Source organism: Gobio gobio, assembly GCF_949357685.1.
Source record: "Gobio gobio genome assembly, chromosome: 8".
NCBI classification, from domain to species: Eukaryota; Metazoa; Chordata; class Actinopteri; order Cypriniformes; family Gobionidae; genus Gobio; species Gobio gobio.
Genome location: NC_137114.1, coordinates 52,676,894 through 52,694,393, shown reverse-complemented (window position 1 = coordinate 52,694,393; position 17,500 = coordinate 52,676,894). Strand labels below are relative to the sequence as shown.

At 42.4% G+C, this 17,500-nt stretch overlaps 1 protein-coding gene across 3 annotated transcripts in view; it reads left to right on the top strand.

Annotated features, from left to right (window-relative positions):
- The window catches only part of fgf12b (fibroblast growth factor 12b), a 75,857-nt gene that overhangs the window by 34,866 nt on the left and 23,491 nt on the right, over window positions 1–17,500 (top strand). The window contains exon 1 of one of the 3 annotated variants that reach the window (XM_079822852.1): window positions 15,065–15,352. The exons of the other annotated variants lie outside the window; for them this stretch is intronic. Coding sequence (XP_079678978.1) covers window positions 15,145–15,352 — 208 coding nt within the window. The 5' untranslated portion in view covers window positions 15,065–15,144. Of the gene's footprint in view, window positions 1–15,064; window positions 15,353–17,500 lie in introns of those variants that run through there. 3 annotated transcript variants of the gene reach the window in all.

Here is a 17,500-nt window from a genome sequence, read left to right as displayed (position 1 = left end):
AATACAATGGCAACTACTCTCTCCTCAGCGTTGTTGTGTTACCGTGACGTCCTGTTTGATGTTACCATGGTGACCCAGGATGCATTGGGAAGTTTGCATGGGCTGCTGTTGTTATCCCAGCATTGTGTGTTGTGTGTAATGATAGATGTGTGTTGAATGCATAACGGTTCGAGTTTGTTTAGCTTGTTATTCTTTCTTAATGGCTGTTGTTGAACATTTGCGTAGAGATTGTCTTGACCAGGACCACACCCCTAAATGCATTGAAGCAACTGCCATGTGATTGGTTGATTAGATAATTGCATTAATGAGAAATTGAACAGGTGTTCCTAATAATCCTTTAGGTGAGTGTATATGTCTGTGATTGGCCATTGTGTTCACACGCTCAACATATATGTCTCTGATTGGCTATTGTGTTCACATGCTCAACATATATGTCTCTGATTGGCTATTGTGTTCACATGCTCAACATATATGTCTCTGATTGGCTATTGTGTTCACATGCTCAACATATATGTCTCTGATTGGCCATTGTGTTCACATGCTCAACATATATGTCTCTGATTGGCCATTGTGTTCACGCACTGAACAGGGAACATCATACACCTGCAACACCAAACAACGACTGACAGAGAACCAGAGAAAACAAGGGCTGAATCCGAAATTGCCCCCTAAACCCTCATTCACTATTCCCAATGTTAGTCCACTTGACAGTTCACTTGAAGGAGTGAATGAAAGCGAGTGCGTGAATTATTGCAGTGCAATGTGGGATTGATTGAGTGCACATGACCACTATGGTTTCGGACACCACTACAAATGGCTGTGCCCTCAAATAATGCCCTATTTAAGGGTATAGGGGGCGATTTCGGATTCAGCCAAGGGCTATATATACACAGGGAAGACTAGCTTAAGGAGATAACAAGGGGTGTGGTAAATGAAAACACCTGGGGAGACTAATCAGCATGAAAAACTACAAAAAACTCCACAGGAAACAGGACACAGAAAAGAACACAGAGACAATGCACAGCGATAATACAAAATAAAAGTCCCACGAGCGCAAGACACAGAAGCAGATATGACACTTGGTCTGTGCCAAATTTGGTGTTATTACCAGGGGTTTTAAGGTATGGTTGCTAGTTTGGACACTTCAGAAAACCTTAACGCGATTTTTCTCAAAAATCATCATCAAATCATACATTATTTTGAAGTTTTTTTTTTTTTTAATAGAGAATGTGATAACTCATTTTTTGAAAATTGGCTCATTGTGACTCATTTTGCCAGCACGGGTCACAACTATATTTAGATAGGCCTACAAATTACACACATTAATTCAAATGAGAGAGAGCCCATTTTGTCCTAAAATCCCTTATGTATAACCGGGCATAACTCGGGACCCAAGCCAAGTTGGGGCTCCAGACTCGTAGCATGGATTGGAAGCCCAACTTGGCTTTCTTCCCGAGATACGATGACTTCCTGTGGAACTTTGACCGAGTATAACTTGGGAACCAAGCCGACTTAAGGCTCCAAACTCCTGGCCTGGACCCCCAGCCACCAACACCTACCCATTTTCCTTATAAACCATGTCAATATCTATTTAAAAAAGACTTTTAAGAGGTACACTTACCCTAATCTCTTAAAAACACACACACCAAACTTGCTGAGAGTGAAGCCCAGGATCAGGGTGTAAAGGAGGCAGTCCATGCTGTTTTACTGCCACCTTGTGGAGATGATCCAGACACACTTTCTCTTTTTAATCAAAATAAGAAAAGAAAAAACATGACGACCGCATGATGATGTCATAAAGTACTGTATTAATGACATGCATGATTATTCATGAGCTGTGGGAGATCAAAGGCTATGCAAATATTATCATGGCTTGCTCTAATCAAGGAGTCCATTGCCTAGATTATAAGTCTCAAATCTGAGAATGTTCATGTTTGTTCATGGGCATTTAGTCGTAGCCTGGTGATGATGTTGTCGGATAGTGAGGCTTTTAAAGCTGCATGTGGATGTGAGAGAGGTACAGATGTGAGTGCAGGCACAGAGGATGCTCATGAATGATGCAGGGTCTCAGAATAAACGCAAATACACACTCGCACATGAAACATTCATTGCGCTCTCTCTGTAGCGTTTATTTGTGGAGCTGATGCTGTTGTGTTTAGTGGATGCGCTTCTCGCTGCTCACCACTAACCGGCAGCACTGAACCGTTAACCTAGTGAGCTGCCTAACTAGACTGCACTTTTATTTATAGGCATCACTGAGTGCAAATCTGGTCCAAAAGGTAGATGAGTAATGCTGCCTTTTAAGAAACCTCATTTCGGCTTATACACGCTTACAAGAAAAGATTCCATTGAGAATCTTAAGGGTTCCATTCAGGCGCATCATTTTTTGATTTACTTTTAATTATATTTTTTTATTTTATTTACATTTTCTGAATGAAGCAGTTTGTTTAAATAACCCGATAAACATGAAAGTGTTATGCGGTCATTTAAGACAAAGGGATTAAGGGTTCTTTAAAATTGAGTCAAGAAAACCCTAGATTTCTGCACTATATTGCCAAAAGTATTGGGACGCCCCTCCAAATCATTGAATACAGGTGTTCAATCACTTCCATGGACACAGGTGTGTAAATCAGATGAGCTCAAGAACAGTGTGTAGAGCATCATGGGATGGGTTTCTATGGCCGAGCAGCTCATCCAAGCCTTACAGGATCTGAGTAACACAAAAACCACCCAAACACTGGGTTGTTACCTCTGACCCAGGATCTGTGTAACACAAAAACTACCCAAACACTGGGTTGTTACGTCTGACCCAGGATCTGAGTAACACAAAAACTACCCAAACACTGGGTTGTTACGTCTGACCCAGGATCTGCGTAACACAAAAACTACCCAAACACTGGGTTGTTACGTCTGACCCAGGATCTGTGTAACACAAAAACTACTCAAACACTGGGTTGTTACGTCTGACCCAGGATCTGCGTAACACAAAAACTACCCAAACACTGGGTTGTTACGTCTGACCCAGGATCTGAGTAACACAAAAACTACTCAAACACTGGGTTGTTACGTCTGACCCAGGATCTGAGTAACACAAAAACTACTCAAACACTGGGTTGTTACGTCTGACCCAGGATCTGAGTAACACAAAAACTACTCAAACACTGGGTTGTTACGTCTGACCCAGGATCTGAGTAACACAAAAACTACTCAAACACTGGGTTGTTACGTCTGACCCAGGATCTGTGTAACACAAAAACTACCCAAACACTGGGTTGTTACGTCTGACCCAGGATCTGAGTAACACAAAAACTACTCAAACACTGGGTTGTTACGTCTGACCCAGGATCTGAGTAACACAAAAACTACTCAAACACTGGGTTGTTACGTCTGACCCAGGATCTGTGTAACACAAAAACTACCCAAACACTGGGTTGTTACGTCTGACCCAGGATCTGTGTAACACAAAAACTACTCAAACACTGGGTTGTTACGTCTGACCCAGGATCTGTGTAACACAAAAACTACTCAAACACTGGGTTGTTACGTCTGACCCAGGATCTGTGTAACACAAAAACTACCCAAACACTGGGTTGTTACGTCTGACCCAGGATCCGTGTAACACAAAAACTACTCAAACACTGGGTTGTTACGTCTGACCCAGGATCTGAGTAACACAAAAACTACCCAAACACTGGGTTGTTACGTCTGACCCAGGATCTGAGTAACACAAAAACTACTCAAACACTGGGTTGTTACGTCTGACCCAGGATCTGAGTAACACAAAAACTACTCAAACACTGGGTTGTTACGTCTGACCCAGGATCTGTGTAACACAAAAACTACTCAAACACTGGGTTGTTACGTCTGACCCAGGATCTGTGTAACACAAAAACTACTCAAACACTGGGTTGTTACGTCTGACCCAGGATCTGTGTAACACAAAAACTACCCAAACACTGGGTTGTTACGTCTGACCCAGGATCCGTGTAACACAAAAACTACTCAAACACTGGGTTGTTACGTCTGACCCAGGATCTGTGTAACACAAAAACTACCCAAACACTGGGTTGTTACGTCTGACCCAGGATCTGTGTAACACAAAAACTACCCAAACACTGGGTTGTTACGTCTGACCCAGGATCTGTGTAACACAAAAACTACCCAAACACTGGGTTGTTACGTCTGACCCAGGATCTGAGTAACACAAAACATACTCAAGCACTGAAAAAATTACCCAAAAGGCTCAACCCAGGGTTTGGGTTGAAAAAATAACCCAAGATATTTTACAGTGTTGAGTTCTTTATAGAACTTTTTTTTTGGTGAAAAAAATCAGCTCTTTCCTAGAATTAGGATCCTTCAGAAGGTGATGTTATTTTTATGTGGCGTTCACACCGGACGCGGTTCGCGCGAATAAATCGCGCTAATGTGGACGCGTGTACATTTTGAGTTTACTCGCGCGAATTGCCCGTGACATTCACTGCACAACAGACGCGAATTCGCGTCATGGGCGGGGCTTCCGCCAGCGGCTCGTCTCGTTGAGAAATGGCTGACATGGGCTGTGTTTACATGTCTTTTTTTTGTTAAAATCTACTGTTAATGTGTGACAAAACGTAGTTTTAAGACTTTTTCAGTCGATAATGTAGTTGTTTAAAGCTCAAATCTGTGGTTTATTTATATAAACAGTGCCTGTTTGAACATTTTATCTGCCGTTGTCGGAGCTGTGAGCTCCAGCGGACAGCGCGCTCAGCGCACGTCAAAGCCGGCGAGGGCAACCTTTCCTCGGCCAGTCCTTCTGCCGTCTGCCGCTGGCTCTGATGTCTCTGTGCTGTGTCTCGAGCTATAATTCGTCTTGTAACGGCCGATCTTTGGTCTCATGGATCTATAATTTGTTCCCTGGCAAATCGTTTAGGCTGAGGGCAAAGTGAAGTTTCATTACTTTATATTTTTAGGCTATAACTGTACGTTGCAGTTGTAACGTTAGCCGACTAGCCTTTGAATGTTTGACTGCATTGTTTGCTTTATTTCATGCATAGCTTGTTATACATTACTTATACTTTTGTATTATTGATCAAACATAAACTTGCATTTAACAAAAAGAGACTGGGTTGTGTTTCATGTAATTTAATGTTATCACAGTGATGATCATATTGTCTGAACCAGATATTAATATACAGATTTTCTCCTCATTGTTGTCACTACTAGAGCAAGCTCCTGATTGGTTAACGCGGCGCGAAATATCCGCCAAAGTTCAGATTTTTCAACTTGAGCGATTCCCGCGTTCAAAACGCTCAATTCGCGTCCTTCGCGCCACCTCATTCGCGCGAATCTCGCCGCAGAAAGCCATTTCGCGTCTCTGCATTGACTTAACATGTAAATTACTCGCGCGAATCGCGTCCGGTGTGAACGCACCATTAGTCTGTTCGTCTCTCCTCGTCATCTCACTAACACTCCAGTGGGCGGGGCCAAAGTTGTGGTGATGAATTAGGCGTTGATCTTCTTTATAGAGGCCGATATATGAGTCGTTGGGCTTGGTTACAATAAAAGCTGTTTTTGGACTAACAAGGAAGTTTTCAGTTCTTAGTTCATGACCCCTTTAATATATCGCTGGGCGATTATATAGTTACTTACAGTCCTGACTACATGATATCTGATTTTGGCACAATCCGTTTGGCGTAAGGTGATTTGTAAACGATAATGTGTGTTGGGATGCATTAGACATATATATTGTGTAGTCTGAAACCGCCATCATTCCTTCAATATCCGAAATCATTTATACTAATGTTCAAGGACGGCGTGTATTTAAATGTGTGTGTCCATGTGAAGGGGTCATTGATCACAATGACAGCGGAAACTTCATAATTGTTGATGACCTGTGTGTGTGTGTGCATGTCGGTGTTGAGTTTTCAGATCAATTTCCAATCTGCTCCATCAGGGGTCATAATAATGACAGATTGCCATTGGTCGCTTCCTTCATCGACGGGCCAATCAGAGCACGGCTCGCACCAACCCAAAGACACTAAATACAGATTATAGAGTTTCAGTTTCCGTCTCTTTTCTTATTTTTCCAAATCTGATCTCTGATTCGGAACATACACTCATTTTGGGATCAGCGAGGGGTGCAGGTTACACTCCTCAGAACACACACACACACACACACCTGCAGTGCTGAGATGGGGTTATACTACTCCTGGATCATTAGGGGTCACTCGTCTTTCAGCTCGGCCTTCCTCTTCCTCCTTATTCTCACCTTGTTCTTTACAGGTCAGTGTTTAGTGTTGACTCAACACAAATATCTCTTAAAAGTAGACGTTTTTTCCCCATCATCTGGCGCTAATTTAAAGGGAAAGCAGATTTAACTCTTAAAAGCACTAGTTGAACAGCACTATCCCACCTTATGAACTATTCATCTCAAAATGAGGAGTTATCCATATTTTATACTGTACATTATAATGTAAAAAATATGCTTGACCAAAACTACATACATTTGGCACACTATTGTTTATTCTCACCACACAAGGCCATGCTCTTCAAGAAATAAAGCTCGTAAAAAGTTAAATCTTACTGTAATCTAGAGGTTTCCCTTTTTAATATCAGCCAATTTACATTTATATTTAAATATGATTTAAACATTTGAAGTTTGTAAGGCTGTTTTTGGTGTCTTCTGCATTTATATATATATATTAGGGGTGTCACGGTACACAAAACTGATGGTTCGGTACAGCAGTTTTACAAAAAACATTTTTATTTATTTTTATAAAACAGTGGTTTACTGAAGACGAAAAAAGTGTCTGTCCTTGAATGAATTAAATTATATCTAAAAGTTTATCAGAGATAATCTGTAAATTATATAGGGAGCCCTTACTTGCACATTAATATTAAAGGTTAACAACAGAGCCCAAACTATCAGCCTAAATTCAGTGGCTATTTATTTTTAGATATAATAATCAACACTCAAATAACACTTAGTACGCAAACATGTAAACTTCACATAAGGCAGGTTTTGCATTAACTTCTAAATATAATTATAAAAAAAAAAATTCTCCAATTCGTTGTTGAAATATAATCATTTATACACAGTGTCTGTCATTTTCATGATTTATTTAAACACGCATGAAATAATCAAGATATCACTAACAGGTTCAGTAGAATATAATGAATATAACGGCTAATATAGAGCATATATTTAGTGAAAGAGTTCATCTCTCTAGTGAACTAACAGCTGTGGACACTGAATGACTGCCTGAGGTAAATGTGATGCTAATGTTAAAGTTACATGACATTGTTTAGTTTACAGCAGTTATATTGACGTCTTTGAAACACTGATTGAGCGATTACAGCACATATATATATGACAGTAAGCTGTAATGTATCCTCAGCATACCTTCAGATGTTCATTCATGTTTATACTTTAGGAAGAGATGATCGATCGCCTTCACAGATGATCTTGACTTGAACTGATGCGCCTATACAGTGATCAGTCACGCCACATTAAAGAGCGTCAAAACGGCATTTATCGTTTGAATTTCGTGATCAAATGGACTGAATACTTAATATGTTCGTGTGGGAACTCGAATTGAAGTGTGTTCCGCCCTTAAAACAAGCCGACTGTTAACTGTTAAAGATTGCACTCGGAAAGCCCTGTACCGAAACGGTTCAGTACGAATACGTGTACCATTACACCCCAAATATATATACATTCACAGTATATTTAAAGAGCTCCAGACTGCGACCAAATGGTTGCATTTTTCTACCTTATTCCTGCTGGTGTGACTAAATTTTGTTAGTTGCACTGGTGTGCCCAATTGATAAGAGCGGCCATTTCTGTTCAAATGGCAAACGAAAATGGAATGGAACTGCGCTACTCGTTTGTTTGGGCGCAAGCTCATACACCGGCAGATCTCGATCACATGACACCAGTGAGAAAGCGTTAGAATTCGCCACAGTATAACATCACTACTGCGAGATCTAGTGGAGGCGTTCAGAGCAGAATTCTGTTATAAACCACAGATATCAGATCCAACAGAGCTGACGTGGAGACCAGGGGTTTCAGTCATAAATAACCAACATTCACCATGATTTACTGTAGTAACACCACATGGGTTTGCTGTAGTAACACCACATGATATACATGTCGAATGTTTTTCGACTATTGCTTTTTTTACATTATTCATTTCAGGGTTTGTACAACTTTTGGAGAGTGAAATTCAAGCAAAATTCATGAAATTCATTGTTTCACACTTTTTCCAGCACTTAAAAGCTCTAAATATTATACAATTTTAATAGTATTTTTAATGTGCTTATTTGTAAAACTAAAAGTTTAAAGGTGTAGGCCACTTGCACTGTGGCAAACAAGCACTTTTATTAAAGCTACACTGTGTAACTTTTTTAGTTTATTCTTAGCTAAAAACTTTCAAAAATATATGTGCTCATTAATGTATATTTACTTCTTTCAAGTAATAAAGTATTCTCGTAAGTTTATAATATGCCATTGAAAATACATACGGGTGAGGGTTCGAATGCGGGTCGCCATGTTGCCCCTCCATCTTGAAAGTACATCAGCCAAAGAGGGACATACCCGTAAATTCAAGCTTCGCCTTTCGTGTTTTAACACTCGATGGCACTGTGTCGAATGTGGACGAGGTCGAACTGGAGAAGCCATGTTAATCTTGGACTAAATCGGCCACCGTAGGAGTTAAAACAAAATCGGAATTGAGAGGAAGAGAAACTAATATTCACTGGATGGTCATATCCCTTTTAACCGCTAGATGGGGGAAAATATCACACAGTGTAGCTTTAAAAAAACAAACAAACATGAAATTACAACTATAACCAGTAGATGGCGGCAGAGGCGCACTTATTGACTTATTGACAATTTCCACTCCCTAATATATGGACAAAAGTAGGAAGTCACAAAGTCTCATGAAAAACAAAACTTGTATTCAGAGTTTGACTGAATTACCCAGAAAACAAGTAAAGAGCTCCTGTAATAATCACTGAAGCTGTCGGTCTGTTCAATGTGAGACTATACAAGAACAATAGTACATTTAATAAGAGTAGAATATTTCAATTCCCTAATAAAATGAGGTTTTTGCACATCACTGTTAATTTTATCGGCACATCAATTCAAGCTCAGTGCTTCACTGTAAAATTTCCAATAAACAAACATGTAAAATTAACAACTGCACTTATTAATAAAACAATAGTAATTTTGTTATTAATTTAACTTTGATACATTTTCCTCCAGCGCCACCAAATCAGGTGCTGGCGCCACTGCTCTCAAATGGTCTGGATGCTGATATATATATATATATGATGCATGATGCATAAGGCAATTAACATGCATGGATGCTTTACTTGTAGGGACCTCAAATCCGTGTGTGTGTGTGTGTGTGTGTGTGTGTGTGAGAGTGAGTGAGTGTGCACAAGTACTACTGGCCTACTCAGCGGAGACTATAGATAGACATCCTCTCTTTCTCCCGTCTCTCTCTCTCTCTCTCTCTCTCTCTCTCTGTGATAAAATAATCAGTGTTGTGTGATGAAGGTTGAATGATGTATCTGGGTCACAGTGATTGGCCTCTTTACTGGAGACTTGAGAAACGATCTCTCAGCATCTGACAGCTCTGCGTATTCGATACGGTATCGGTACCTGAGTCAGCAGCGGCAGCCATCCGTCAGAGAGCAGAGCCGCGGGGCGTCCGTCCGTACACCTACTCGCGCAAATTAACGGCCGCTGTTCATCATTAAAAGCAATCACACGGAGCCACAGCATCCATAAATGTCATTTGAAAATGCCCTGATTAAACTTTGTCCTAATGATGCCGACTCGCAAATGTTGTTCGTTTACAAGGTTCGCTTACAAGGAAACATCGTGGTGAAACGACTTTTTGTCTTAGATTTGGACCGGGACACATTAGCCGAAACCGCGAGATGACCATGGGAGTCTGTGCCGTGAGAAACAGTATTTCAGGCTGTATTTACATTCATCTGGAGATATTTGAAATCTATATATACTATATACACTCACCTAAAGGATTATTAGGAACACCTGTTCAATTTCTCATTCATGCAATTATCTAATCAACCAATCACATGGCAGTTGCTTCAATGCATTTAGGCGTGTGGTCCTGGTCAAGACAATCTCCTGAACTCCAAACTGAATGTCAGAATGGGAAAGAAAGGTGATTTAAGACATTTTGAGCGTGGCATGGTTGTTGGTGCCAGACGGGCCGGTCTGAGTATTTCACAATCTGCTCAGTTACTGGGATTTTCACGCACAACCATTTCTAGGGTTTACAAAGAATGGTGTGAAAAGGGAAAAGCATCCAGTATGCGGCAGTCCTGTGGGAGAAAATGCCTTGTTGATGCTAGAGGTCAGAGGAGAATGGGCCGACTGATTCAAGCTGATAGAAGAGCAACTTTGACTGAAATAACCACTCGTTACAACCGAGGTATGCAGCAAAGCATTTGTGAAGCCACAACACACACAACCTTGAGGCGGATGGGCTACAACAGCAGAAGACCCCACCGGGTACCACTCATCTCCACTACAAATAGGAAAAAGAGGCTACAATTTGCACGAGCTCACCAAAATTGGACAGTTGAAGACTGGAAAAATGTTGCCTGGTCTGATGAGTCTGGATTTCTTGGCAAACTTTAGGCCCCTTAGTGCCAATTGGGCATGGTTTAAATGCCACGGCCTACCTGAGCATTGTTTCTGACCATGTCCATCCCTTTATGAGCACCATGTCCCCATCCTCTGATGGCTACTTCCAGCAGGATAATGCACCGTCACAAAGCTCCAATCATTTCAAATTGGTTTCTTGAACATGACAATGAGTTCACTGAACTAAAATGGCCGCCACAGTCACCAGATCTCAACCCAATAGAGCATCTTTGGGATGTGGTGGAACGGGAGCTTCGTGCCCTGGATGTGCATCCCACAAATCTCCATCAACTGCAGATGCTCTCCTATCAATATGGGCCAACATTTCTAAAGAATGCTTTCAGCACCTTGTTGAATCAATGCCACGTAGAATTAAAGCCGTTCTGATGGCGGAAGGGGGTCAAACACAGTATTAGTGTGTGTTCCTAATAATCCTTTAGGTGAGTGTATATATATCGATACAGAAATATCTGAAACGCTTCCAATACACGATACCGCTCTCATCTCTCTGACACACAAACCCGCCTCCACTCACTCGCTTCATTTGCTCTGGATGAATATTGTTGCTGTCACAGGGCTTGAAGTTCGCCGTGGGATTGTGTGTATTGCGCATAATTTCACTCATTCCTGCAGATTTTATGCTCAAACACCCAAAGTGTGGCACATAAAGCCCCCTCTCATACCCCTTTTCCACCAGAATGAACCGGTGCTAGTTCAGAGCCAGTGCTAGTGCCAGTTCAGAGTTGGTTCTAAGAACCAACCTTTTTTTGCCTTTCCACGGGCTAGAGAGCCGCCACAAAGCCAGTCTCACGTCACTGTATGCGTCTCGTCTTTCTCGACAGCGGGAAACACACACACTGAAACTACAAAGCAATTCAAAAGCAAGTCATGTGCTCTCGTTGTACTCGTTGTCATACGGCGATCGGTCTGCATCTCGAAGCCTTCCATCGACATTTGCGAATGTTGCGTTACTATTGATGCACTAGGGGTGTAAGAAAATATCGATACACGTGAATATCGCGATATTATGTTTGGCGATACTGTATTGATTCTCAAAAACACTGTATCGATATTTATATATTTATTTATTTACGTCCAAGATTCGTGGCTTTGTGTTCGATGGAATATGTACAGCACGTTTTCCTCTAAGTAACAAAATAAGCTCGCAACAAAATTGACAGCGGTGGCAGCAGAACGACAGCATCTGATCATAGCGATGCACCAGCTCTGCAGTTCACTACTTTAAATAGCACTTTATACAATAGACTGCTTTAAAGCAAACGGCTTAATGCTGCGTTTACACCATAGACCGTAAAAAAATATGGACAACGCGACTTCATTGACTTCACTCACACATTTCTTAAACAGTTATAGAAATGTAGAAATGAAAGCTAAAGCTCCAATCTCCTCCCAAAAATCCCGAAAAAAGTTAATTAGTGCCTCAGTGACAACTTCACTCAGAGAAGCCGTCAATCGTGACGTCACACCCCCGTTTTTATAGCATCAAATAACTCACTAAAACGAAACTTATTTAAAAAACGAACACTTGAAATGAAATCATCATGATAAAAACTGCCTAAAATGACAGAAACCATCTTTAGGAAACAATTATTTGAAGTGTAATTGAATTGTTTAGTGTGTCTCGCGTCCATTCTAATACATGGAGAGGTGGAGTTTGAGCTATACTGGGACCGGCCACCGGGGGGCGATCGAGGCGCGGAGGCTTCAGTTTCTGACAGGAGCACTACAGGCTTGGTTCACACCAAACGTGAATAGAGCATCTGGAGAGAGTGATTTTAATGTTAAGTCAATGGAAAGGCGCGTTGACGCGCGTCTGGAGGTCCTGCAGCGCGATAGACGCGTTTCGCGAATTTGACACGAATTGAGCGTCTTGCGCGTTACGCGAGAGTGGTGCTTTTTGTGCATTCCCGCTTTAAGCGAAATCGCGTCTGACGCCCGAGTTGAAAAATTTGAACTTTCGCGCCGCGTTAACCAATCAGGAGCCTGCTTGCTGCTGTTTAAATTTAAAAATACGACTTTTGTGTCACAAAATGTAGACTTTTTCAGGTGAGAATGTAGTTGTTTAAAGCTCAAATTTGTGGTTTATTTATAAAGAGAGTGCCTATTTAAAAAAATTATCTTGTGTTTTTGGAGTTGTGAGCTCCAGGCGATCACCGGGCGCTCAGCGCTCATTAACCCCAGCGAGAGCAGCCTTTCTTGGCCAGTCCTTCTGCCGTCTGCCGCTGGATCTGATGGCTTTACGATTTTACAACATTTCTCCTGGAGTGCCTTGAACGCGACTTTATACGCGCGAATGGATTCAAAATGTTCAAGCGTCCAACTAGGCGCGTTTTTGACCCTCTGTTCGCGTTTGGTGTGAACGCAGCATTACAGTATTAAATATAAAACAGACATTCAAACATGGAATGAACTATGCACTTTCTGTTGTTAAATAGTTTAGAAATTAAAAACCGCTATACAGTGAACCTGTAAAACATAAACACAAAGAATCCTGCAGTCACTTTACTATTTCTCTTTACTTAGATTGCACAAAATAGTGATATAAATGATACTGTATTAATTAAATTAAATAGTTACTTGTCAGGTTTTATGCATATGGTTGTGTTCTTTATTCTTTTAAATTAGAAGAAAAAAAAAGAAGAAATATCGCAATATATAACGATATATCGTATCGTAACCTCTGTATCGTGATACGTATTGTATCGGCAGATTCTTGGCAATACACAGCCCTATGCAAAACACAGCGAATCCAACGCATTTGTGCAGCTTAACGTAATGTGTATAGACGGAGATTACAATCGAGCCGCTATTAGCTCCATTAGCTGCTGTTTAAAAAATGGCGGTCAGAAGTTTGTGTTGGTCTTGGTCAGGGTAACTCCGCCCCCAGCGCCTGACACAAGCGCTTCTTACTTCTAGACCAGCAATGTTTTACTTAAGAACCACTTCTCCTGGTTCAGAGCTGGTGCTTTGGGTGTGGAAAGACAAAGAACCGATTTGAAACTAGGCTCTGGCTCTGAACCAGCACCAGCACCAGCACCAGCACCAGCACCAGCACTGCCTAGGTGGAATTTTTTTTATTTTTTGTTGCTTATTGCGCTTAAACGGTGAAACACACACAAAATAATGTCAAAAAGCCGGACTTTGCGAGTATTCACGTACACAGTCTGTTCTGTTTTAAGTGAATGTAAACAGTTGAGAAAGAGAACGCATGTGTAACAGTGTAATGGAGCCATGCTTCAGCTCTTAAAGAGACAGCAGCCTAATAAACATGCTCACAAATTATGAGATGATATTAAAAATATCTATGCAGCAGTTTTCCCCATGGTATCGATGTCGAAATTGTGGCTAGTGAAAATGCTGGGTGGCTAGTAACTAGCCACAGTGACTGGGGAGATAAAAAATGAATGTCAAGCCCTGATTGGTGCAATATGCATCACATCACATGTCAAGTACAACGTGAAAAGGACTTTGTCAAATTCCGGAGAGCGTCTTCAAAAAGCTCTATATATTCACAAACAAGAACAAATGTAGGGCGGGGCTTGGTTTTGACCGTGATTGGATTGTTGTGGTTTGCTATTGGCTGATCTCATGTGAGTGACAGGTGGCCCCGCCCCCGCGACAGACATCATGAAGAGAAGTTATTTCGATTTCAAGATTACGAGGCACACGAATTAAAAAAATAATGGTGTGCCCGGATAAATCATTTATCAGAAATACTGCAGTATTCCATAACTGCTTTTGATTTCATGGGGACTTTAAAAACGCAAGTTTTGTTTCTGGTCTAGGCTGCGGTTGTGCCATTTTTTCGGGAAAGCTGTTGCTCTGACCTCCCCCTCCTCTGTTCTCATGCAGTCGAGTTGCTCTCCTTCTCTTTTTCCTTCTATCCGACCACACACACACACACACACACACACACTCCCCCTCCCGTGTCTCTCTATCCCTCAGCATCATTCTGAACTTCATCTATTCGGCTGGAATCGCACAAAATGCATTCCCGGTTTGTCGGTGTGTCGGGTTTGCTGTGAGGCTTTTCCCTGCACCGGATCTCGGACTGCGGACAGAAATGGGATGAGGGCTGTTAAATCAACATGTTGAGGACGAACCGGACCTCACGGATGGGTTAACGGCCATCGACCCTGATTTCAGCTGCTCGTTTTGGACAGAAGCTCTTCGTATCATGAATAACTGACGGTCCCGTTAACTTAGGACTCTTTTTTTTTTTTTTTTTTTGGACGGTCTCCGTGTTTTTATGTGGTCTAATTGCGCGGTTATGTAACTCTAAGTGCTTTCCGTGGTAAGTAACCGAGTCTATCGGTATCGCTCATGCTCCGGTGCATGCCTGCACGAGAGAAGCGCGCGCGCTCGCTCCCTCGCGCCGGTGATCCTCACCGTGAATCTGCACCGAATCTGCACGATCGTCCCCACACCGACCGGACCCGCGTCCCTCCGTCTCCCGTGAGATGGCCGCGGCGATCGCCAGCTCGCTCATCCGACAGAAACGGCAGGCGCGCGAGGCGAACAGCGACCGCGCGGCGTCCGGTAAGCGCCGCTCCAGCCCGGCCAAAGAGCCCACCGGACGAGGCTCCCTGTGCAACCGGCACCTGTTCGGACTCTTCGGCAAAGTCCGATTCTGCAGCGGGAAAAAGCGACCCGTGCGCCGGAAACCAGGTCAGTTCATTCACACCTCACGCACACACACCTGTGCGCGCGGAGCTCCAGATAAACACGCGCGTGATGATCACCTGTGCGCGCGGACCACAGCGCCAGAGTTTGACGCGTTATGTAAGCGCGTGATTGTTTTATTGATTGCATTAGCATTTATAAAGCCAAGCAATTCATATATGTATTAAAGTTTCACGTTTCAACGTCATGATAATTACACAATGCATTAATGTTTGATGTTATTAATGAATGCCATTGTAAAGTTTGACCCTGAAACTGCAGCATCCTTACTGTACTCAGTTTACAGGTGTGTTTTTGTGCAATTAAACTTCATGCATATTAAAGCTGGCAAATCCTGTTTGTTTATGTCTATGACACGTTTGACCACTTTTCTGCTTCTCTCTCCATTCACACACACACACACACACACACACACACACACACACACACACACACACACACACACCGACTGACTGACCCTTCTGAGATGTTGTATGAGTGTGTTTGTAACTCAGAGGTCTACAGTTTGTGGCCTTGTTAAAGCTTAATATAGCGGACCGGCGAGTGAGACAGGGTCACAGATTTACTAACATAATTAGCAAGGTTCTAAAACAATGAACACGGTTTAATTGGTTATCAGCACTTGTTTCTTTTTTTAATCCGTTGGTTTGGAGCAGGACTGAGCATTGATCAGTGCATTATTATGATACATCCAGTCCATGTAAAACGTGTGCCTGTTTATGTGTGTGTGTGTGTGGTTTAAAGGCACAGGCTTTTAGGTCCTATAAAACATTTAGTGTTGTCCAGTTCTTCATAATCTGACCAGAGGAACCCGTAATCCGGTTCTTGATTTACTGAACCTAAAATGCCTCTAAAACCATTAGACTGTGTGTGTGTGTGTGTGTGTGTGTGGATGGTGACCAGGCTTTGCAGTTGAATATGTTGTGACATGGGTGTTTGTGTGTGTGTGTGTGTTTCAGAACCTCAGTTGAAGGGGAAAGTGACCTGGTGTGTGTGTGTGTGTGTGTGTGTGTCTGTGTGTCTGTGTGTCTGTGTGTGTTCAGAGCCTCAGTTGAAGGGGAAAGTGACCTAGTGAGTGTTGATGTGTGTGTGTGTGTGTGTGTGTGTGTGTGTGTGTGTGTGTGTGTGTGTGTGTGTGTGTTTGTGTGTGTGCGTGTATGTGTTTCAAAGCCTCATTTGAAGGGGATAGTGACCAAGTGTGTGTTGACGTGTGTTTGTGTGTGTGTGTGTGTTTCACAAGTGGATGGTGACCAGGCTTTGCAGTATGCGTTTTGACGTGTGTGTGTGTGTGTGTGTGTGTGTGTGTGTGTGTGTTTCAGTACCTCAGTTGAAGGGGATAGTGACCAGGTGTGTGTTGACGTGTGTGTTTATATGTGTGTGTGTGTGTGTGTGTTTCAGAACCTCAGTTGAAGGGAAAAGTGACCTGGTGAGTGTTGACGTGTGTTTATATGTGTGTGTGTGTGTGTGTGTGTGTGTGTGTGTGTGTGTGTGTGTGTGTGTGTGTTCAGCGCCTCAGTTGAAGGGAATAGTGACCAGGTGTGTGTTGACGTGTATTTGTGTGTGTGTTTGTGTGTTTCAGCGTCTCATTTGAAGGGAATAGTGACTAGGTGTGTGTTGACGTGTGTGTGTGTGTGTGTGTGTGTGTGTGTGTGTGTGTGTGTGTGTGTGTGTGTGTGTGTGTGTGTGTGTGTGTGTGTGTGTGTGTGTGTGTGTGTGTGTGTGTGTGTGTGTGTGTGTGTGTGTGTGTGTGCGTGTGTGTGTTGTGCATGTGTGTTCAGAGCCTCAGTTGAAGGGGAAAGTGACCTGGTGAGTGTTGACGTGTGTTTATATGTGTGTGTGTGTGTGTGTGTGTGTGTGTGTGTGTGTTTCAGCGCCTCAGTTGAAGGGAATAGTGACCAGGTGTGTGTTGACGTGTATTTGTGTGTGTGTTTGTGTGTTTCAGTGTCTCATTTGAAGGGAATAGTGACTAGGTGTGTGTTAATGTGTGTGTGTGTGTGTGTGTGTGTGCGTGTGTGTTCAGAGCCTCAGTTGAAGGGGAAAGTGACCTGGTGAGTGTTGATGTGTGTTTATATGTGTGTGTGTGTGTGTGTGTGTGTGTGTGTGTGTGTGTGTTTGTGTGTTTCAGCATCTCAG